The following is a 24,739-nucleotide window of genomic DNA, read 5'->3' as shown; positions in this document are numbered from 1 at the left end:
CACCTATTTAGGCTGCACCAAACTCCCTTTTTAAATGTAAAATGAGCAGTCGTGACAGTCGTTAGATTCTGATATCAGTGAAAAAGCCAATTTGCTTTTCAAGAATTCATTTGTATTGTGAACAAAATCGAAATAGTTGATGAAAGAGACATTTCGAGCTCAATTTATAATCATTTCTTTAAATTAACAATTTCTTTAAAAAACCTTTTTTGAGATTTCTTCATATTAGTGTGATCCCTGAGAAGCCATTTTTAAGCTAATTATGGACACTACTGAAAATTGAAAAAAACTGCAAATCGGACCTTCGGAAAAAAATATTGAACCAAGAACAGCAAAATTTTCAAAGATTATTTTATTTGATCGTTATTTAATCGGATATGAACTTCAATTTTTCGCCCCTAAGCAAAAGTTTGAATAAATTAATCAAGATTCATATATTTATACCGGTTCGATGACTCATTGAATGATTAAGCACGAAAGATAAGCAACATCGTTGAAAACACAACATTGATTGAAGTCAGACAATGAACCGATAACTGAAAATAGCAGATAAGCACACCTGATATCAACAAATACCTCGGCTTAAGTGTGCCAGAAAATTTTTCATTATTATGTAATAAGAAAGCTATTTATTTGGTTTGACTTCTCGCAGTTTATGCAAAGAATATAAACTTACGGTGATGATTTAGCTAACTTTCTAATCAAAAAGCATGCCTTGTTTGTATTCTTCGTAAAATAACGATTAAAAAACCTTTGGCCGGAGTAATCCAAAGTACAAAAAATTGAAAATTTGCTGATGTTTTTGAGAAAATTTGGCGGCTGAAAATTTTGGAGAACCATGCATGCAAAGATTCTTCCTATCGACTTGCGATCAATTTGAGTTCTTGATTTTTTTTTCTCAGACTGACTTTCGATCTGGTCTTCCAATCATTTCTTCACTTCATGTAAGTTTACAAAATTTGCAATCAGAATCTGAACGGTTTATTTTTTGGCTTTTCAAGACCTTCCGATAATTTTGCATAATATGATTGTGACATGTAAAAAAAAGTCCGCAATTTACTGTTAACTGACAATAGGAAATTATGCAGTCATTTTATTGCCTTTCCCTACGGTATCTTAGCAGTGAGGCGGTGTCCCGTAGAATTCGCCATAATTACGGGAAAACTTGCCATAATTTTCACCAGGATGGGTATTCAATAGTATAATTCAGGACCATTTGTACACTTCTAAACATATTTCTCTCCCTCCCCCGCCACCCCGCTACATCCTCCCCAGAATGTTGTACACCCCCCCCCCCACACACACACACACTTATGAAATACGAGGATGTGCCATTGCATTGCAAGTCAAATTGTGTGAAAATAAAGCACGTGCTTTTGGAAGTGCAACAACTAAGGGGGGGGGGGGGTACTTAAGGAAAAAGTCTACTTTGAAGTTCCCCGGTCATCACGGCCTGAAAATGGCAAAAAATCGGAAATTACCGAGTATATAAGTTTGCAAACTTAATACTACTTCTTTAAATCACTTGACTAGGACTATAAGTGGCCTAGTAGAATATGCCTTAAGTGTTTGGACAATAATTGACTATTAAAAATAATTATTTTGTTTCTGCGTAACTGCAGCGAAACAGCATTAAGTTTTTTAGTCTGTACTACTTTTGAGGATTTTGAAAAATTAACCGGACACCTTACCTCTCGGCTATCATGCCACTCATATATTTTTAATTCCTAGTAATGTTAGTAATTGCCCTCTTTCAGCGTGCAACCGGGTTTCCAGTCAGTGGTCGTACCTTGGATGAGTCAAACAGACAGATCCCACACCACCATGGCCTCGGTGCGAACAACAACAACAACAAGAGGACAAAGCAACTCGAATGACGTAATCAGTCCTTATTGTTCCGACCCCACTTGTGGGGAGAGAATCTATATGCTCAATTGTTATTTTTCCATCAATTTTGGCCGATCGATTTATTTATTCTAGAGAGTTTTGATGGTATAACTAGAAAGCCCGTCAAACGTAGAGTGCAAACTTTTTTTAAAAAAACGGTTTCAAAATTTTGCCTTCTCTGAGGAGTTCTCGAGGATTAAAGTTTTTTTTGTGAACATTTTAATTTTCATACTGATTTTGTTCATATTTTTGGCAATTGTTTTTTAAAGTTCTTGTGTTAATGTGCCCCATTATGTTACACTTTTCAGTATTTACGAGATTTAGTTACCCTGGAGAGAAATGGAGGCTATTTTTCTGTCTCATTGTCGTTTTTTTCAAAACAGATTTGAAATTCGATCTTGATTTTCCGGTTTTTGGACCCATTGTTGTATTTACTTTTCGCAGTCATTTGACTTCTGCTTTGGCTTACTTTTCTCGCTTTTTTCTTGCAAAGTATACTAAATAAGATATATCTGTTTTACACTGGTGAATACATTTTGGTTTCTGGAATTGATCTGTGGGCAACTAATGATTATGTCGACTCTGACACTGCCAGTTTTCATTAAAATTTTGTTTTGTCATCTTTTGTTCTTTGTTTTGTTTTGTTACTGATTCTCAATACTTAAAAATTTCACTGAACTCCTAAATTGATCCACGTGAACTTACGGTATGCTTTTGGTTTATAGTTGACAGCTGTGACTACCAGGAAACTAATCATTTTAAATAGTTTTAGTTAACTTTTGAGTTTTCAAAATAAATGATTTGTTCTGTAATTTTGTCAACGTCGGAGTAATGATAAATTTCACTTATTTCACTAGTGTATTAAGATAATTTTATCTTTGGTTGGTGGCTGTAGCTAATGGTTAATTTGAGTGAACAAAAAATGTTTTTTTTTTCAAATAAAATTTCAGTTCCGACCATTTTGTTTTTATGGCCATCTCTGCAATTTCATTAATAGTTTCAGTAGTCAAAAACGAGAAGTGTCTGTATATAATTTGTCCTTTAAATTATTAAATATCACAGATAAAACAAGTCTACATTTAGTTTCTCAAGAATTTCGTTAATTTTTGAGTTTTTTCCGAAGACGGTTTTTCACTCAATTGTTGTTTTTTGCATAAATTTGGTCGCTTAGAACCGGACTCATCAAATGTTTTGGGTGGCCACAAGGTCAATTAGTTTTCTGTAGAGGCATAATTGATACCTCTGAAAGAATTTATTTGCCAACGGATGGATCTAAACTTTGTTCCAAGATGACAAAAAGATTTTTTGAAAAAATTTTGCGTTTCAATATTAATATTCAAACCGTAAAATAATCTCACCGGCAATTTCTCTTAGTTGAGTCACAATCAACCTTCTTTTTAGTAGTTTAAATTACTTCGTCATACATCAATCAAGTTTTTGCATTCGATTGTCTAGCGTGGCAGACTTATATTTGAACTTGGTTTCTCAATACAGATTTACAAGTGAGTTCAGATGTCATTTATTGTTTTCTGGACTGACTTTTGACTCTAAGTTGAGACTTTAGAATTTGTGAAGAGTTATATAGGGGCCAAACAAGCTGAGTATTTATCAACTTCTTGTTTGAGAGACTTTACGGTTTGGAAATAGGAGAGATAATGACTTCAGGAACCATTGTTTGTTATTTGCTAGATTTAGTAATTACTGACAAAATTGTATTTTCAGAACTGTATTAGATTCAATTAAGGGTCTGTAGTTCCATTCGTTCTATTGTTCATTCTAGTAAAGTAATACTTATCTGGGTGGTTTTAACCTTATTTTGTGCCGACGTCTGTTAAGAATCTACCAATGTTCAAATTAAAAAAAGTGATGTAATGAGTGTAGCAATTGCATTGTATTTATCTCAATAGTTCTTATTTTTTCAATTATCTTGTGAGAAACTAAGGTTTTTTGACTTTCAGACAGCGTGTTTTCATTATTTTTTTCCATTTCTTAAATCTCATATTGTTTTCTTGCTAATCTCAATTCTGAGAGGTCTCTTTGACGTTCTACATGTCTGTAGCATGTTTAAACAATTCGTTTTCCTTTTCCTTCGTTTATGGTACTGATGACTTTAAAATTACTTGTTTTAGAAAACCTTGTACATTTTGACTATTAACTTTGAATGTGCTTATCTGTAGAATTGTTACACTCTGAGTAATGACGGATCTCCCTGGTTGAATTAGCGTTAAAATAAACTAATGAACAATTTGAGTTCCCAGCTGAAAGTTATCATGATTGGTTGATCCTCTCTTAAAAAACAATAGAAGTGAGTTTTGACTTCTGGCCATTTATTTGTTGTTTTTGGTGTGCTACCATTCAGTCTCATATATTAGCAGTTTCATGAGCCACTTGTGAGACATACCTAAATTTCCTAATCAACACAAAGCTCATCTTAAATAAAAAATTGACCCGATTCAGTTTTGTTTCAGTTTTGTACGATTTTGGAGAATCTATATTTGATTTTTCACTGATTCGTTTTCTTTTTGTTAATTTAGATAGTTTTAAGGTAGCTGCAAAATCAATTATTATGATTGCTGAGACGGCATTTTTTTTCCCGTGATAGTTTCTTTTCTGTTTCAATCATGGTTTATCCCGTAATTTTAGAGCTCTGCTTGATGCGGAGGTCAGTTTTTTTTTAACTTCGGCACTCACTTATAAGTCTAAATTCTAAAATTTAATTTTGATCAAAATTAAATTGAGGCAACCTGTTACTTAAAATACATTACATTTTGAAATTCACCTTGGAATCGGGAAATGTGTTATTTGGATCTCAATTTTTTTTGATAAGCTACCCGTTCACAAGATAGTTGTTTTTTTTTCTAGTTGAGAATTTTCATTGGAGCTGATTTCAGGTTTATTTGTTCTACTGTTGGTTTTGGTGAAGTAAAAGAACTTGATCTCACTGGTTTAAACCGTTTTTTGTAGAGACGTGTCTTTTTTTCTAAGAATCCAGCAATGTTTTACTATCAAAATATGAATCACTTCTTTATATGCAGTCTATCTCAGCTTCAGTTGGTAGATAATCGAGACAAAAATGTGGATCATCATAATTATTTGCCATTGCACTTTAGCAAACATCATACTAAGCATCTATATCCTTTTCATTTCCTGCTGTGAACAAACTTTTACTTTTATTAGCAAGCACCAAGAATATAAGGCCCCTTCTCACTGGAAGGACGACTTGGCTTGTGCGGATTGCGGGTTTACTTTTTAGATATCAAAATTGCTGAAAAGTGCTGAAAAAGCCAATGTGCAATAGTATAAATGATTAAAAATAGTGATAAAACAGCCAATATTTTAACCTATGAGAGGCCTGCAATTTTTCGTCAATTTAAATGAGGTTTTAAAAATTCTTTATTCTCGGAAAAATTTCGAACTATACTATCTTGATTTTAGTCCAGTTTCGTTGATACTCAAATCATCTATGGATTTGACATCAAAAAAGAAATCAAAGGTTACCCGGGGCGAGTTTTGATGGTTATCTTGTAAGATCTTACAAGATTCTTGCAAAGAATGTTTATCTTTTAAGAGACGAATATTTATCTTGTAAGATTCTTGTAAGACAATTGTTTATCTTTTAAGATTTGTAAATTTAAAGGACTGAAAAATTACTGTTTCTTAGCATCTAAGAAAAGCACCAATACCCTCAGAGTAGGACGGCACACACGCACAATATATTTATATCCCCCTGATGATAGTGACAGAGTAAATCAGCGCTGAATCATAGTATACCCCAGAATGTTTTTTGGTCTGGCCAGATTATGATCGTTACTTTTTACCCTGTTCAGACTGAAAACCATAGTATACTATGGTTTTCAGTCTGAACAGGGTAAAAAGTAACGATCATAATCTGGCCAGACCAAAAAACATTCTGGGGTATACTACGATTCAGCGCTGATTTGCTCGCTCACAGAAATCCGTTTTTATAAAAACGGATTTCTGAAAAAAACCCTGAACAGAACAAAACTCAGTTTATAGATTACTCTGTTATAGTACTGGTTTACTATATTGCAATTGGAATAGCATGTATCAGTACTGTTTTACCATGTTACTAGGGTTCCGCCCCCAAATACTTGTTTCATGAAAACGATAGTAATCTTTCGGAGTGAATTTATCAGTTTAAAGTGTATATAACTAAGCTGTTATTTTGTAACATGCGAATTCGTAAACATATTGTTACTTTTTCAACTCGATTTCAGTCAGAAGAGCGATTTCGACAACAGAGAATTCCGGACATGAACAAAGTTTCGTTCGTTGAAAAGCCCAAGACAACTGAGGAAGTTTTCTTCACACTTCCCAGATCTAAAACGGACGTCAGCAGAAAAACTGCAAGAACAGCTGAACAAAATCAAGGCCAGATGTCCGACATGGAACTTGAATCTTTAGAAAATGATCAGCAATTTGAGCTCTATAGACCCAAAAATTTTCCGGCCAGAAAGTGTAAGCCCAAAATTAAAACCTTGAAAGGGTCACCTTTGCACGTCACAAAATTGGTCACGACAGAAGAAGGGGAGATGAGCCGTGACCCCGGGCCCGACTTGTCATCTAAACCCAAAGTCGATCTACTGAAAGTGCTTGGACGAAAGGTGCATCCGAATGGAGAACCCCCAGTGCCTACGATTCAGTCACTGAAAGCCATCACGTTAGAATATGAAATCTTGTACAGCTTATCTTTTTTAGTTCAGCCTCTCCTGTAATTAGGTTTCATCAAAGGTTGAAACTGAAAAGCAATAAAGTAAATTATGAATTTCGAGATAATTTGACATATCGAGGTCAAGCTTTAACCGCTAATTTAGGCTATTAACATAACTTAATTGATCACCTCAATTTTGCTATGTAATTAAACTATTCATTCATGTAATTAAAGGATTCATTAATAATTAATAAAACCATTTTGCTATGTAATCCAACCCGGGCAACCAGGAGGTACTTTCAGGATCAATCGAGCAGATTTTTCCTTTCTCAGTCAATCCTTCTCAAACAACAACCGGATGCGCTTCTGGGCAAAACACGAGAAGGCTATAAAGGCAATCAGTGACAAACATTTACCCAGAATCATGTCACCTGTTAAACGCAGCAGCAGCAATCTTGGGTCCAGAAATGACGTCAGAGGAGACAATTTTCAGTCGTCCGAAAGCATGAACAGATATTACAGGTCACACGTCATGAAGCAAGTGCGTGAACTAACATTTTAAATGTATGTTTCTTATTTCAAAATTAGTGATTCTAATTTAATTATTTCCATTCTCTTTGTTTTGATAAAAATTGAGCTTATTGATGGTTGTATTGTACATTTATTTCGTTTGGAAACTCATCAAGATGAATGATTCCTTTAATATTTTAGTTGTCAGCAAATAACCTTAACAAATTGTAAACAGGTTATTTTGAAATGTCTCAAATTTTTTTAAAACTTTGAAAAAGAGGGCACTCCGAAGTTAGTTTTACACGAGTCAATCTTGCAGGAATTTGGCCAGAAGATGCATGAACTTGTAAGAATCAACGAAAATGCACCAGATTCTCAACAAATGTCCATCGTTTTTTACTACTTTAAAAAACTTAGGGTACTCTCAGACGCAAAATTAACTTCAGCAGTACCTCTTTCAAGGAACCCATGAACTGATTAAACAAGCCCTGCAAAGTTCATGCCTTATCTTAAGAACATTTTTTCTTTTATGGATACTTTGCACTAATTGAAATTTCTGCAGTTTTTTTGAAAAAAGTTGCCGTTTCAAGAATTCAAAAATATAATTTTAAACCAAGTGCCATTATGGACCAAAAACTCATCACTGTAGCCGATTGCTACAAAAACGGGTCTGGGAAATAAACTCATTCCGAAAAAAACACTTAATTTTAGATTGGAAATAAACCCCCACAGAAAATAACCCCCACGGAAATAAACCCCCACGGCTATAAAAGCACCATTTTAAAATTGAACTTCGGTCGTGATAATTTGTTCAGTTGTGATAGTTCCATATCAAGTCCCACGGGCCGCTGAGGCATGCCCATGGTCCGCGAGGCATGGGCAAACGCGCTAAATGCGCAGATCTTTAATAGTAAAGTGGGCGTTTATTTCCGTGGGGGTTTATTTTCTATCTAAAATGAAGTGGTATTTTCCGTTTTTCCGTGGGTCTTTTTCCGCAACCGTACAAAAACTGCATGTTGCAAGTAAGAAAAAAATTTGACAAAAGTGTTTCATTTTTAATCTTGTGAAAATCCTGTTGAGCTATATTAGATGAAAAAGCTATGACAGAGGTATCCCTTCTTCACTAATTTAAATTTGCATGTTTCAAAAAGCATTCTGCATGTAAAAAAGCAATTCAGATAATTGTTAAACGACTTGTCGGACCTAGTTCTCTAATAATGAATCAATGACTTAAAAACTCTGACAGGGGGAAGAAGCATTTAGATTTCAGATAATTCATCTGCTATTGGAAGTTTTTAATCAAGAGTAAATCTTTTAAAACATTATTTGCGCATCGTTAACCAGCACTATTAAGTTCAAAAAGAAAACCATTGCGTTTCTACGAAAACAAACAAGTTTTGTAGCGCTCCAGAGAAATGTTCTGCTGATTGTGAATATAAAACTTTGAGAAATTCCAAATTTTTTTAGTACAAAATTGACACCAGTATACTAGACAGTGAGAAAAGCCAATTTTGCTATGCAAACTAATCAAGGACCACACGAACAAAATCCCATCATAAGAAAAAAATTTCTTCTATTAATTTTTCTCGATGTTTTGCTAGTAGTGTAAAATAAATCAAAGCCAAAACCTACACACTTTTTGAATTCTACTGCACGGGGTTTCAAAATTCAGAAGATATATTATAAAAAAGACAGCGCTCTTATAAAACTGGGGCTGTTTTCAGTCAGTACAAAAAGTTTCTGAGGTTGTCTTCTAGAAGATAATCTTGTATGAGTTTTGGATTTTCCGTTATTAAATATCAGCGAGACTCCAAAATCAACTCGAATTAACAATTAGCTCAACCCCAAGCGCATTAAAGAAAAACTTTTTTGGTTCATTAAGCCATTCGTTATACAAAGATTGAGAAAAGCGAAATCTATTAACTTTATCTTGAAAACTACCTAAAAAAGGATTAAAAAATTGCAAACAGCTAAAAAAAGCTTCTAAACCAGCAAAATCCAAACTGCATCTTAAAGTCTGACATCTGCATTAGATTGACAAAAGTTCCAGATGTACAATTAGTTGACATCATTGGGAATCACCATAATGCTTGAAAGTGGAAATTGAAATACGTGAATGCTTTAGAAAGGGCACACCAAAATTTTTTTCAGCGCCCATTTTATCGCTACTTTTCTCGATTTCTTTTAAACACTGTTATGAACATCACGCTTTTCTTCGCCTTAAACTTTTTTAGCAAGAAAGGAAACTCGAAGTTTTGTCACTTCTGGCATTGAATTCACATCCTGTTTCAAAAACACCCGACAAAATAGATCCCCATAACTCCTCTTCGAGTCCCAGCTCCTTAATACAATTCAAATTCTTCGAATTGCAAAAATCGAAGAGCACCAAAACAAACTTTCTTCCACGTATCCCTAGCGTTTGAGTTTTGCTTGTTTCCAGAGCGTATAACTTTTGCTTTGTTTCCAGAGCGCATGAGTTTTGCTTGTTTCCAGAGCGTTTGAGTCTTGCTTGTTTCCAGAGCGTATGAGTCTTGCTTGTTTCCAGAGCGTATGAGTCTTGCTCATTTCCAGGGCGTATGAGTCTTGCTTGTTTCCAGAGCGTATGAGTTTTGCTTGTTTCCAGAGCGTATGATTTTTGCTTTATTTCCAGAGCGTATGAGTTTTGCTTGTTTCCAGAGCGCATGAGTTTTGCTTGTTTCCAGAGCGTTTGAGTCTTGCTTGTTTCCAGAGCGTATGAGTCTAGCTTGTTTCCAGAGCGTATGAGTCTAGCTTGTTTCCAGAGCGTATGAGTTTTGCTTTGTTTCCAGAGCGTATGAGTCTTGCTTGTTTCCAGGGCGTATGAGTCTTGCCTGTTTCCAGAGCGCATGAGTTTTGCTTGTTTCCAGAGCGTATGAGTCTTGCTTGTTTCCAGAGCGTATGAGTTTTGCTCGTTTCCAGAGCGTATGATTTTTGCTTTGTTTCCAGAGCATATGAGTTTTGCATGTTTCCAGAGCGTATGATTTTTGCATTGTTTCCAGAGCGTATGAGTTTTGCTTGTTTCCAGAGCGTATGAGTTTTGCTTTGTTTCCAGAGCGTATGAGTCTAGCTTGTTTCCAGAGCGTATGAGTTTTGCTTTGTTTTCAGAGCGTATGAGTCTTGCCTGTTTCCAGAGCGCATGAGCTTTGCTTTGTTTCCAGAGCGTGAGTCTTGCTTGTTTCCAGGGCGTATGAGTCTTGCTTGTTTCCAGAGCGTATGAGTCTTGCCTGTTTCCAGAGCGCATGAGCTTTGCCTTGTTTCCAGAGCATATGTGTTCAACAATTCTGATTAAATGAGTCGAATTTCCTAGTTTTGATATGTCGGTTTTGTTAGTAAAAAACTCTTAGTAAGTTCTTAAGAGGTAGCGATATCTCACTACACCTCGAGTTCAAAAAGTTTCATTATTTATCTAAATATGTATAATTATATATCTAGACAGCCGACTTTTTAGCAGCAAAACTTTTCTCTGACGATATTATCAAGTGTTCTAACTCAGGAACTAATACAAGCATTCATTTGAAACTGATAAAACGCCTTTGACCAATTTTTAATTTCGAAAACAAGAAAATTTCAACACAAAATTCTTTTGATTTGGTCTCTATTCTTGAAATAATGATTACACCCAACAACTACTTTCTATGATCTCAGAATCATCGCAGCAAATAGTCCAAACTTTTAAACCGCCTTAAAAAACTCAAATATTTGACTAGGGAAAGGTTTCCAAGAATAGATCCCAGCGCCGGGATCTTTTCCGTTATTGCCCCCCCCCCCCAACAACTACGTTATGCATACCAAGTTTCAGAGCACGTGCCATTACATATACCATTATGAAGAAATACATCACATGGGGGTTAATAATAGTACGCACACTCTAAGAGGTGGGGTAGCAAAAACGGAGAAGATCCAGCACTTATCAACATGAAACTGTTTCTGCTAAAAAAGAAAATGCACTAAGAAGCAGATGCCAGACTATTCTGCATGAGTTTCAACTCTTCGGTTGTTGTTTTCATCATTTGGACTAAATTGGCAATTCCCTCCTGCTGCTTCTTAAGGAAGGCAGCCAGTTCCTTCTTGTGATCAGCTGATACCTGGTAGTTCTGGTCACTCCCTCCCCCTCCCCTGAGAGAGGACGATCTGTAGATTGCTCCCCCGCCCAATCGTGCCTGAACAACACCACAAGGTACCTTACTGAATCTCATTCCCACTAATACTTGTCCGCCATATTAATAATCATAGATTATTCTCAAGTATGTTTATAAAACAATTAGTTGATATAACTAATTTACATACACACACTTGAAAGGACATCTAAAGGCTTTTATGCCTAGTCGGGTGATGTTTTTGGGAAGCAGTGTATTTGTGCTCAAGAAATTAACAACAAAAAGAGTTATAGAGTTTTTAATCTCGCAATATTCTATTTAAGAACTGGTTTGGAGGTAAATCAATCAGGCAACCCTACTAAAGTACGAGTTCATTGAAACAATCACGAATAGGTATTTTATCATTAAGATCAGAAAATGACAATTCCACCGCTAAACGCCAATCACATCTCTTAGTAGTCTAAAAATTTTAACATTGCTCTGATCTATAAATTAGCCTTTGTCGTCGGTTTTGGTTTCAAAGTCGTTTGAATAATCCGTCATCAACCAAATAATTTGTACAGTTCTACCAGTTTGACCCTCAATTTGGAATTTCAGACTCAGCTGGCAACTGAACTTCTTCACATTTGAATGGTCACTTGTGGCAAGAAAAACAAAATCAAAGTCAAACGATCAAACTCAAAATTAAAAGAGGCCTTTATCCGAGCAATATTTTGACGGAAGATACTGCCATTAGAGAGCATAATGATCCTACCTGAGATACAAGCTCTGATAATTGGCTCTTCAACTTTGTAGGCTGAGACAACTGCTCGTGTATGATCTGTAGCTGTCTGTATAAATTACTCTCGTCATCTTGCACCGGGTACCCCAACTTCCTTGCCCTCTCAATTAGCCCAATGGACACTAGCAGTTTATGGCTGAGTTGCATGCACTTGAGTTTGTGCTCTTCTAGCTTGGCCTGACTCAATGCCTGACGTCGCTTGAGGTCCTTCAATTCACTGTGCATTGCACTCACTCGTGACTTCTGCTGTGAGTTCATCTGTACTTGTTGACTCAACCTGAAAAAGAATGGCGTAGATAGAAATCAGGCCTAGGAGCAGGTTTTTCACGATACTTCATTCATAGCAGTAAATGAAAATTTTCTAAACAAATTTCGGAGTAGCCAGGTAAATGTAAACTGGTTAATGTAGCTAGCAGATGGCCGAAAAAGCTGGGATAGCTTCGTAGATCTGCAGTCTCACAACATTAAAAAACCAGACGGAAAAAAATCTCTATTCCTTTTATTAATTGCTGAGATGCAATATTTTAGAATCTGTATAACTTATTGCTGTTTTTATTAACTGCTCTCAAAAAACTTTGGATCTTTTCCATTTGTGCCCCCCAGTTACAGAGCACGTGCCATTACAGTAAATCATTATGTAAAAATATAGCACGTGCGCCTGGGGGTGCAAATATGCACCCTCTAAGCTGGGGGGCGCAAACGGAAAACATCTAAAACTTTCGATAAGAGTGACATACTCAGCTGACCTCGTCTCATTGAATTCAATTCAAGAAAAAAGTCATTTTGATAAAGAGGACTAATTTTTGAGAGTGAGGTAAGTCACGTGTGACCAACAACTTATTCACGCGAAAAAAAAAACAAAACATAACCGACTAACGTTGGGCGAAATGCTCTCAAACGACCGGCGAGCAGTTGCCTTCGTCAGTAGCTAGCCATGGTTTAGTGAGGCTAGCTTTAGCTTAACGGGGGTGATCAACGGTGGGAGGGGGTTTCGGAAACACGGACACGGCCCCCCTACGGCCTGAACAATGTGCAGGGGTGGAGATTGTGGGGAGGGGGGGGGGTGAAGCGAGAGGGGGGCTGGTGGGGGTATTGTGGGGGGGGGGGGGGGGGGTCAACCTCTCAGAACCGCCCTTCGTATGTCTCCAAAACAGTTTCTGTGAATCGCATACTTGGAAACTAGCGAGCTGAAAGGCTCGAAGAGCACTTAATGCCCGCTGGGTGCTACCTATTTACACCGTTTTTGAGGACGAAAAGTCAAATGGGTCAGACGAAAAATCGCAAAAAATACCGACGGGACTAATATTATTGCTGCAAACGTCGTTTGAGAGCAATTAAAAATCTCTTCGCCAAGAGCGAACAATGACGTCACGCACGATATTCAAGCAAAATTGCATGAATGAATGAACGAAAAGCAGAATTGAAGTGATCGCGGTGGTAATCTTATGGTCGTAACAATATTCTTGATGAAAGAAACGTAGCCTGACAAGTGCTGCATTACAACCCAAACAATTGAAATAACTAATGCTCTGACATGCACCATTTTTCCAGCAACATTACACTATGTTATCAAACAAACGGTATGGTCGTATAAGCGCAAAAATAAAATCGTAAGAACAATGAAACATTATTTTCCCAAAAATTAGAGCTTCAAAAACAATCAATAAGAACAACTCTTTCTGTAAACATTGACACAGCGGCCAAAAATGATTTAATTTCAACTTGACTTATTAAATTTTTTGGCCTAATAAATTCATATTTATATCAATTTCGAGATGACTCCAGAAATTGTACCCTGTCTCTATACATTTTTTTAGCATTCGGAAGAGATTCCGCGATTTTGCTTCATTTTGATGTATTCATTAAAATTCTGGTTACGATATAATTCGGGATAAAGCGGATACTTTTGACCAAGAAAACAAAATTCTTGTATGTACCAGAATCGCATTTACTCAGGGCTACCAGGATTATCTGTTGCATAGACTAATTGAATGTTTATGTCCCCATTAGTATGCTAATACTATAAGCACCTTTGATGCAGTTGTTTGAATCCCATGATTGGAACAGGTAATAGTCTCTCTGGGTCTGGATTGTTGGCTATCGCCTGAAATACACAATCACAAATTTTACCAATTTGCAAAGAACAGCTGCTACTTAGGTAATTTAATTGTTTGAAAAAGTTGAAAAGCTTTAAAGCCTAGCTACTTGCAGAAAATAATATCAACCTTGCAATTGGCATGTAACGAGAGGGTATCAAAAATTGACTATCATTCATAGATCTAATAGAAACATCTGCCCAAAAAAAGTTGCACTAAAATATCACGGTTCTTGTAACTCAGTTAATAGACACCAATGAGCATGATTTTGAAAGATCCGTTTTCACAAACCTGCTGCCACAAGAATTTGTCTAGTCCTGCTGGCGGGGTGGCGAGGTAGAGGTCCAAGTCCTGTTGACTGATAGTCTTGTTGGGTCTGAATGACTGCGCCCCAATGGTAGAGGTCATCTCTCTCGACTGCGTGGGTTGAAGTAGAAACTGATGCAGTTTGCTAGCTGGTATTCTTTTCGAGTAGCCGGTCGGCAGGCGTTCTTGGACATAGAACACAACCTGGCACAAACAATAGCTCATTCAGATTAATTTTTATCGAGATTGTAAAGGGTACTTATTTGGACCCGGGTTCAGTTACTTGACCTAATGCCATTGTACGTGTCCCGATTTTCACCCTTAATTACTCAACCCCATTCATTTCACACCGATTTTAATCACTTTTATTAATGGGTACTATTAACATTGGCACTGCAATCCCTATCAAGGCCCACGCCTTAGCAGCCCGTGGGACTTGATATGAAACTATCACAACCAAACATGTCACTAAATTATCTGCTTATTTATGAGAAAACATGCCTGCAATGTGGACTGCTAATTTGCGGGGTGAGATAGAGGGGTTAAAAGATAGAGGGTGAAAGACGTAGAACTGCAATTTACCTTTATCCGGCTATATTATTGTGTTAAGTTTGTTGAAGTAATGTTTCTCGCTAATTTAATTAACTACTTAGTGGCATAGCTTTTGTTGCTTAAATTATTCTTTTCGCGTGATAATTGTTCAGGGCCTGAGCGGTTTTAGTTTTACTTCGGAGCAGGGCCGACAGCTATACCTTTTGTCACTAAAGAAAGAGATTTCAATCTAAGACTGAATTATTTACTTGATTGCTGAATTTTAACTTGACAATCTTGGTTAAGTCGCTCTGATTAATACTTCTTAAGACCTGAGGGCCGTATTTACATTTGAGTAATCATTTTTACGAATACATCAAGATTAACTCAGGATAATTAGTATTTCTGGCGCGTGTTGACACGTGCCGGGCAAATAAGATGAACATAGTAAAGTGTACATTGTAAATATAAATACAGGTTAGCACTATCACAAATTCCTCTGTTATGGGTAAATCAAATGACAAAAGATAATTAAATGGTTTTTAGAACAAATATACTTGAGAACGTTTACAGGATATTAATAAAGTAAATATACATTTTCTCATCTTAATAAGGCAGAAAATGAAGTCTATATATGGCCTTGAGATCATAGCAAATATAGCACTAAATAAGGCGATCAGTTAAAATGGGGAAAAGATATATCGATTACTATATAAAACGTACTTTAGGACGTTACAATAGCCACGTTTAATAAAAAATTTAGATATAAATTTTTGATAGAAAACACAGATAAAAATGTTAATAAGGAGCCACCCTTAAGTTTCTGTCGCGTTTTCGTCAGTTTCCATAGAATCGTTATTAAGTTGTTGAAGAAATTCGGGATTCGCTCGGTTGGAGCGCCTGGAAATTGTCAATTTAGATCGTCTAATCGGCAAATGGGGCTTTTGTGGAGTTGCAGAGATATCAAATTTGTGATCGGTCATTGTTTTAAGAGCGCATATTTCATTGTCAAGGTATTGAATTTCTTCCTCGATTTTCAGTAGACGTGCATCTATATTGTTATCAATGTTTGTCTCTCCGACGATAGTCATCAAATTTTCATTTTGTGGTCAAGAGACTGTATCTTTGTCAACTCATTGTTTGCAACCGAAACTACTGGTTTGAGCGGGATTTTTCCATCGGAGAATTTCATAAAACTGGGGGTTATTCGTTCGAAAAATTTGATCTTATGATACAGATAGATTAGTAGAATGTGAAGAAGAAGATTTCCAATGAAGACTGTAATAGTCAGATTAAGGGAAAGCTTTATTAAAACATAACACTCTAACTTATCAACAAGGGATGGCTTCAGGAGTTGCATTTTGTGGACCAAAGGGGCTGCTATTTTGTCTAAATCTGCTTGTTTAAGAGTATCAGTTGTACTGATCATTTCTACTCTCAATTGTTGAAACAATTCAATATTAGCATCTGTTTTCGACGTAAAGTAAGTAAGTTTCTCAATTTCGGGTAACGATGAAATCAGGTGTTGAAGAGGGTCAGCAAGTTTAACATCGATTCGAGTGGCTGGAATTGTTTGGCAAATCGAGAGGTCCGGTCGGATTTCAATGTTTTTGCTGATCAATTGGATTCCGCATTGGAGAGTTATTATGCAGAGTCGACATCCCTCCTTCTCTTCACTTGTTGGCAACGAGGTATCGTTCAAATTGTATTCTCTCCACGTAAAGGGCTTTGCGCTCATGATTAGAAAAATCCCGTAACAGATATTTCTGGCAGTTTCAGGCGTTGGGAGCATTACCTTTTCTGTTTGGCATACTGAAAGTACAACAACTGGCGTCTGCAAATAGAGTGTTGCCAAGCAAGACGATTGTGCTAGATGACTCTCCATAGTTTCGTGACATATACAATGAGTTGAAGATCCTAGACAGTTATCGAACTGTTGTTGGGTCAATGTAGTCGTCTCCATGATGATCCACTGTTGATCCAATGTAGTCGTCCCACTTCGATGATCCACTGAAGGGCTTCTTTAGGATCCTGCTGGGGCATTGGTATGACGTGCGCACTATAGACGTGAAATGAAGTTTGACGGGATGCAAGGGGAATTGCTAGAGTCAAAAGTAATCCTTGTTCAACGGTGGCAATTTCGTAAACAAGTTTGGCATCATAATATGACATGAGATCCTTCATGGCTTCATGGGTATTGCCAGTGACAAACGATTTGTTGAATGTTTCTGGCTATCATGAACCGAATCTAAGACGGCCAATAATGATTCGCGTGGTACTAATGACATTGGTAATCGTTTGTCTAACAGGATGGGTATAGAATTTCACAAATTTAAACTGTAGGCATATAAAGCTGAACGATGATTTTTGATGTCGGCGTATAAAATTGATAACAATGAAGCTACATTATCAAAGTTGAAATTTAATTACTGATTTGAGAAGAGCAATTGTGTACAATCTCGTAATAAATGGAAATTTTTCTCGAAATGTCGATTTGATCTTGTACTACTTTCCAGTTTTTACTTTCATTGCTGGCTGACTCAACTTCGAGTACATAATCAGTAAGAACGGATGCGTATTCGTTAAGTCGTGCAATGTTTTCTGCATTTTTGCGTCCATAATTTTGGCATTTTCCAAACAATCCAGTTATTCCGCATCCTTCTGAACTTGCCATTGAGACTCCGAGGGATCCAAAGAGTACTATTCCAGCAACTGCTGCTACTGGTGCTGCACATTTTTGTCTGCTTCTTTGACCGTTTTCTTCTTCAGGGCTTAAAAATTTCGCAGTGACATTGCGCATACATTTAACTTCGTTTTTTGCCGATTTTGTCTCATTTGTAACTTTTGAGAGCATCCAATCCAAGTTGAAAGGTTTATTAGATAACTTAAATGGCTCTGAGAAGTTAACTGAGCACATAATTGACGGTTCTGTCCACATAGTTGCTAGTTTTGCGAGCACATCTTCAATTTGTTGTTTCATAACGAAATCATATTGCGGGAAAGGAACTAGGAATTCGACGTTAACAAACTTCTTTGCGAGTAGAATCTGTGACTCTTTGTGAAAAAGAATTCCTTTAGTAAGCGCTTCATATTTAGTTGGGGTCTCTTTATTAATAATTTCAGAAACTAAGAAAAGAAAAAAAGAACAAATTAGTGTTTTCATCGTGAGGAAAGTAAAGTGTACTGTAGGTCGAATTTCAAACCAAGTGATGTTCAAGAGAGACCCAAGGTGTTGTTCTACTAATATTTGTCTCAATTGTTGACATTACCATACTGAGTTGATGTTCATTTTATGGTAAATACTTGCTCTAGCATTTTTAAATGCGGATTTCCAGTTATGGTGATGTTGGTGCTTGATTTGAAAATAAACATAGTTTCTCCCAGCTGCACGGGTCGAGGCACCGCTCAACCTGAGCCAGGGGGCAAATAATTCGGTTTTTACGGCATCATTTCCCAGCAACACGGGTCGAGGTTGCGCCACTTGCGGCTAATAAAGCTAAGCAAGTAGGGCCAAGTATTTTCTAGTTTTTCAGATTGTGATCATGTGTTTTAACATTACCGTGCTAAACTCCATTTTAACTTGTTGCGCCAATGGCACCTATTATGCCAAGTTTGTAGTTTGGACTAGGACCATTGCTTCACAATGTCAACAATTTGAAAAAGATCAGAAGTGGAGCAGTCGAGTAGATCTCTGCTTTATTGGATTCTATTTATGTTGTTTGTTTATTGTTGCGGGCTAATAATGTTGGCTGTCATTGCAAGATTTCAGGCTTGGTTTTTTCGTATGGTTGAATGTCTTCCTTTGACCCTCAGAAATCCGCTCAAATTTTTATTATCGAGCTTGAAGTTATGGCAGGAAAGTTTGTGTATTCAACATGTATTCAACATACAGTGTATTCAACAGTACAGCCTGACTTAATCGTTGAACTGTGCGTATGAACTTTTTTCTTTGTTCAACGTCAATGTGTGTGTGTTTGACCTTTAGTAGTAGGTTCATTAGCTAGAGATATGTAAACTAGGAATCTACTTTTGATGTTTTACAGAGCTCTTTGTCCGTTTGTGATTTGTGAAACTAATTAGCATGTAACGTGGCATGTGTTGAAGGTTGATTGTTGAATGTTGTTTATGCGTAAAGCTAGTCGGCGCTTAGAAGTCCTTAATTGCATGTCATTCAATCACTGTATGTACGCAAAACTTTCAGGCCTTTAGTGTTATTATTTCCACACAGCTAGCACACTTTGTTCGCATGATAACATATACTTTCAGTTGTGTGATGGACAATACATCTAAATTAAAGTGTTTGAACTTGCCCGTAACGGGGGGTTAGAGATGTTAGGATTTGTTCTTCTGCCGCGTAGACACGATTGGGTGTTCAAAACGAATTCCCCACAGATTGTTCATTTTTACGCTGGGCTGCTGCCAGTATTACGTATCGGTGGAAAGACAGGATGATCAGTGAGGTTATCAACGGTGATTGTAATATGGAGGAGTTTGTTCATCACAATCAGTGCGAGCGAGTTATACGAACTGATGGAAAGGATTTTGGATTTCCGAATTCAAAAACCATTTCATTTGAATTGCCCACAGGGTCAGACTGTTGTATCGTCCACATCCCAATTTGACGATTACCAGTGCGGCTGCAATTGCAAAGTTCGGAGATTGGTGCACTTTGGGGCACATTGAATGGTGTGGTGGTGAGTCAATCGCGAAGGTTATTTGTGGAACGCAAATGTGGTTCATTACTTCGAATCTGGAAGCTGGTATAGACTTATAAAATATGCATACTTTTGGACTACTAGTTGACTACGTGAAAAAGGGGTGTTTCGACGTATTATGCAAGTGGCAGCAAGAGAAAACGTATATCTGTTGTTTACTATCACATAGCCGAGCCTGGTGACGTAATAATCCAGCCCAGTTGTGCAGTGCATGCCGTTTTTACAGAAGCGAGAAAGAATCGTAAAAGCGAACTTTAATGGGCAGTGGTCACTGGCTATGAAGCAATGTGTGATACATTTGAAGTAGAAAGAGGTCGGCGAGTCATCAACAGATTTGCAATTGGAATTGATCGTGGTTTGATAGCAAAAGAGCTGGCAATACATAACCTCAACTATTTGGTGCGTTTATTGTTGATTCGTGACTATAGGGCAGCCTTAGTACAGCCTGGCCATTTCGCAGAGACAATTACTGAAACAAATGTTACAACGCATGTGAAATTATTTTATTTGTATGGCTATGATTTATGATTTAAAATTGAGTTTGTCAGAGTCCTCGAAACCGAAAACGGCGAAACAGAAACCGCTGGCAAATTTGCCAGGTAGAGCGACGCCAGGCATTTCAAAGCTGTCGGAACTATCAGCACAGGAGGCTTCCAGTTGGCCGCTTTCAGTGCTGTCTGAGCTGGATCGTTTTGCTGAGCGGAAATAGCATCTTCTTGCCAGGTAACTATTTTTCGCATGTTTTGGTCATGTTCAAACTAACTGCGAAATGAATAGAGTGGTATGTCCATTATCGGAGTATATGCTAAGTGACGGTAATTAAGTACTACTCTTTAGTATAATTGCGCACTGTAATGTAGTCCAGGCTTCAAGCTCACTTTGAGTTGTAGTTATATTGATTTTAATAAATGGACTAATTTTCACCGTTTTTGATTATAGTGCAAATTCCAGTTAAAGAGTAATTACTCGAAAAAATGTCGAAATCCAAAAAACTGGTCGCAAAGTTTTGTAGCAGGGATAAATACGGACAATTTGAGCTAATCAAGCGGATCGGTCGGGTGGTTAATAAACATGTGGATCTGGAAGTTTTGAGTGCAATTTTCAACAAATGTGAAAAAATTTTGATATGGATGTGGAGTCTTATAGACTGCGAATGACAACGGTTTTGTACTTAAATTACAATCGCATATATCCAACTTGGTTTATGAGCAACCCTTTTTTGGAGTCGAAATTTTGATTTTTGAGTTTTTGTGCCGTTTTGCCTAATTTTTGCCTGTTTTTGAGAGGTCGATTTGCATCGACTTTGGGTCTTTAGTGCTGTTGTTCAATTGGCCTCAGACTGGTCCCTAGGGCTCCTGGGGCCGGGAATGTATCGGTGGGGTCCAAAAAAATGTTTCCGGGCCTCTGGGGGCCTTTTTGGGACTGTAGCTTAGTCATTTCTGGGGATCACTTTCTGATGGTCAATTTTTTGGCATTTTCAGGAAAGAAATCCAATTTTCTCCAAAATTACATAAACTACCCTCAATTTTGGGCACTCAGCATCATTGGCTACATATGTGGAGGCTATGGATATTCTTTGTTCCATCTTAAGTTATTTTTTGCTGGAGGCATTGGAGATAAGCCAAGTGCACATTCTACAATTTTCAGTCATTTTCGAACTTTCGGCACTGCTTTTTGTCGCTTTAAGACTCGAGAATTTGCATCAAATGGTGAATTGTCCAATGAATGTTGTCAGTTGGTGGCCTTGTTATAGTTGTATAAGTGGATTTTAACGGGAATATCCGAACGTACTTCAATAATCTGTCGTAAAACACTTTGTTTCTGAAAGTTGATTGAGGCCACATCCGAGTTTTGGTAAATTTATCGAACGTATGTTGTGCTTTAATATAACGAATCGTAGTGTGTAAAGGGCAACTGAGAGGGCGTAATAGGTAGGTTTATCGTAGTGGTTTTCTTTCGTGACCAGGTTGAAGATATATCGATTTAAATTCGTATCATAAACTGAGGTAACGGAACCTGTTGGTGGTTTTTGCGCGAACTCTTGACTTTGCAACATTTCGGGGTAGTAATTGACAATTTGCCGAGCGAGGCCTTTATTCATATTCATATCGCTTGATATGCAATGTGCAAAAGAGCTTCTGGAGTTCAGAATATCACCTCTAGGATGGAAGAATTTGGCTCTTGTTTTTCCGATTTCAATTACATTTATGTTTGCTTTTTGACTGGCTTCGGGTTACTCGTCTGTTATCGTCAGTTGAGCCTCATTGATATCTCTCAATGCTAGATCGGACTTGGTCTGGTTTCATTTCTCTAGTTGGATTTTGGTCCTTTCTTGATCTGTGCGATGATTCTGCAATTATTTGGTGTTTTTGTTCTTTTGTTAAGATAGATCGCTGTGTGGGAGATTCAGGGAGTCGCGGTGGTTGTGAACGTGAACCTAAGTGTGCTACAGGTTCCCATGATTCAAATTTTCTGACTCCTCGCATTTATGCAAGTTAACTGTTTTGATTACTTCGAGTACTTGGTCCCGGTTGTTGTTCTGTATCTTCTTCATTATTTGCTCTAATACTCTCGCTCTCAGCGGCTCCAGTGAGGCTTTCAGGATACTGAAATTCTTTCGGTGTTGCAGCACTATCGTGGCTATCTGAAGGGCTGGCACGGGGTGAATTTTCTTGCGAATTTCTTGGCGAATTCATCGGTGAAGGTGTTCTGATATCCGCTGGCGGTATTACTGTTATTGGCGGTGTTAAAAATTTTGGAAGCATTGCGTCTTGTAGCTGCCAAACGTAATCTGAATTGACTTCAACTGCTTGCATTGCTCGTGTAAAAAAACGGAGGTCAAGGGATTTAACAGGTTCAACTCCATGAAATAGTGTTGTCGGCAACAATTAATTGAAGAATGATAAGATGTATTGTGTATAAAGGTTGCAAGCGGTACATCCTTTTGCCAATCGTTCCACTGTTCATTGGAATTGAGTTTTAGAATTCGTTCAGGTGCTGCGTGTGAGCGTTCCACTACTCCAATTGTCTGTGGGTGTTTCAGCATAGCATGTTTGAGTTTAACTTCGAGTAACTTCGTTAATTCAGCCATTAGCTTTGATAAGAAGTTTGTTCCTAAATCACTCAGTAATGTAATAGGCAAGTAGCTATGCTGAAAGAAAATTTTCACAAGCTCTCTGGAAACTGTGTCGACACTACCATTTGTCAGTGGTACTGTAAACAAGTACTTCGTAAACACATCAATTCCACTAAGGACGAATTTGTATATTGTGCCTTTTTGTTCAACTAAGTCAATTTGCATCCTTTCTCCGGGGAATGACATTAATGAAGATACAGGCTGTAATTGTGGCTGCAGTTGTCCATTCGTTGTTTGCTTGAGCTGTAGGCATGTGATGTAATTTTTGATGAAATCAATGAAATGTTCAGTAAAACCAGGATAGAAAAATCGTTTTCGGAATTCTTGAATTGTGCGAAGTATTGTGCCAAATGTCCGCCTGTTGGTAAGTTGTGTAGTCTATAGATTGCTTCTTTCCAGAGACGCTTCGGCAGGCAGTACTGCTTGAAAATTATTTTGCCTGTGTCATCAAAGAACTCTGTATAATGTTGTTTTCAATTTCCAAACGGTAAAACTGTTTCGCGTATTTCTTCAATCGTCGGGATGCAAGTTTTCTTCAATCGTCTTCAAGTTGCTACTTAGGCCATTGCGTTTCCACTCAATTGCTTGCATGATCTCCTCATCTTTTGTCTGCTCACTCGCCAAATCTAATATTTCTTCTCTATCCGTCAAATCGTTCAAAAGATCATCTTGGTTCGCATATTGTATTGCATTAACTTCCGCACGCTTCAACTTAAAGAGGCTGCTTATTTCATCTCCATTTTCTCGTTTTCGTTCAACATACGCGTCGTAAAGTTCGAGTTCCTGTAATTGTGAAAAAATGATAACTTCCATCTCTGATTCAGGGACAGTGTTCAATTGGTCGATATTCGAAATGGAAACATCAGGTGATTTTGCTTCAGATTCAACATATATTTCACGGACTGGTACTTTGTCGGTTATTTTAAGAGGCAGGCTGGCTGCTTTATCCGTCTGTATGCGTGAGAGAAAGTCTGCTGCATAGTTAGCTTTTCCAGGAATAAGGGCAATAACTATGTTAAACGAAAAAACTCGGTCCAAAAAGTACCATAGTGTTGGAGGAATGGTTTTTGATTGGAAGAAATGCGTTAAACTCCGATTGTCCGTCTGTACAAAAAATGGATGACTGGATGCCCAGATGTAGTGACAAAACTGGTCTAATGCAAAATAAAGTGCTAACAACTCTTTGTAATAAGTTGGAAACTTCAGCTGTGCTGTCGTGAAAAGTTGTGATCCAAAAGATACTGGGGCATAGACTTTCTTCTCCTTTGACTGTTTTCCTGTCACGTAGTATTCAATCAAAAGCACAAATCCGGCTCCGTAGTAGCTTGCGTCACAAAGAAGGACATATTGTAGGCCAGGTTTAGGCAAATTGAGCGTCATCTCTGTTGCTTCAAGTAAATCTTTTTTCACAGTTTCTAATGCCTTGTAATGTGTTCCTCTCGCTTCAAAATCTGCTCCTTTACGTAACAATTGATAAAACGGTATAAGCTTCTCGCCTAAATTTGGGATAAAATTTCTGAAGAACTGCGCGAAGCCAATTAGTCTTTTGACCTGTTTAGTTGTTCTTGGCATCGAAAAACTTCTTGATTTTCTCTGCTTGTGGGGATATTCCCTCATTTGTAATTGTAGTGCCCAGAAATTTAATTGACTGTGAGGCTATTTCGCATTTTTCTGGTGACAATTTCAGTCCAGATCTCCGGATGCAATCGAAATTTTTCCTTAGACTAGGAAGTAGCTGACTAAATTCTGTTACTGCACTCCCAATATCGTCCATGAATTGTGTTCATATACCGGCTGCTAAACAAGGGTCTAGATAGTGGCGAATGAATGAACTAAAACCGGTGACTGATTTGCTAAGTCCTTGAGCTAAACATTTATACGCGTAAGTTCTTGATGAGAAATTGAAAGCTAAGAGTTGTACTGAGGTGTCGTCCGCCATCTGTACGCAATGATAAGCTTGTGAGCAGTCAAGTTTTGTGAACAACGTCTT

At 37.5% G+C, this 24,739-nt stretch overlaps 3 protein-coding genes across 5 annotated transcripts in view; 2 read left to right on the top strand and 1 right to left on the bottom strand.

The window, feature by feature from the left end:
* Window positions 1–7,175, top strand: part of LOC142352238 (uncharacterized) — a 32,388-nt gene extending 25,213 nt beyond the window's left edge. Inside the window, exons 2-4 of the mRNA XM_075404701.1 lie at window positions 1,758–1,878; window positions 6,126–6,568; window positions 6,863–7,175. Coding sequence (XP_075260816.1) covers window positions 1,758–1,878; window positions 6,126–6,568; window positions 6,863–7,121 — 823 coding nt within the window. The 3' untranslated portion in view covers window positions 7,122–7,175. The remainder of the gene's footprint in view (window positions 1–1,757; window positions 1,879–6,125; window positions 6,569–6,862) is intronic.
* Window positions 1–24,739, top strand: part of LOC142352233 (sec1 family domain-containing protein 1-like) — a 354,741-nt gene that overhangs the window by 60,584 nt on the left and 269,418 nt on the right. The window lies entirely within an intron of this gene.
* The window catches only part of LOC142352235 (nucleoporin p54-like), a 608,913-nt gene continuing 595,114 nt past the window's right edge, over window positions 10,941–24,739 (bottom strand). For all 3 annotated transcript variants that reach the window (XM_075404695.1, XM_075404697.1, XM_075404696.1), the window contains exons 7-10: window positions 14,353–14,571; window positions 13,996–14,069; window positions 11,939–12,242; window positions 10,941–11,247 (exon numbers count right to left, since the gene is read on the bottom strand). In XM_075404695.1, coding sequence (XP_075260810.1) covers window positions 11,035–11,247; window positions 11,939–12,242; window positions 13,996–14,069; window positions 14,353–14,571 — 810 coding nt within the window. In that variant the 3' untranslated portion in view covers window positions 10,941–11,034. The remainder of the gene's footprint in view (window positions 11,248–11,938; window positions 12,243–13,995; window positions 14,070–14,352; window positions 14,572–24,739) is intronic.

Source organism: Convolutriloba macropyga, chromosome 13 (assembly GCF_964194025.1).
Source record: "Convolutriloba macropyga chromosome 13, txConMacr16.3, whole genome shotgun sequence".
NCBI classification, from domain to species: domain Eukaryota; kingdom Metazoa; phylum Xenacoelomorpha; order Acoela; family Convolutidae; genus Convolutriloba; species Convolutriloba macropyga.
Note: the sequence above shows the minus strand (reverse complement) of the source record. Positions and strands in the feature narration are given on the sequence as shown.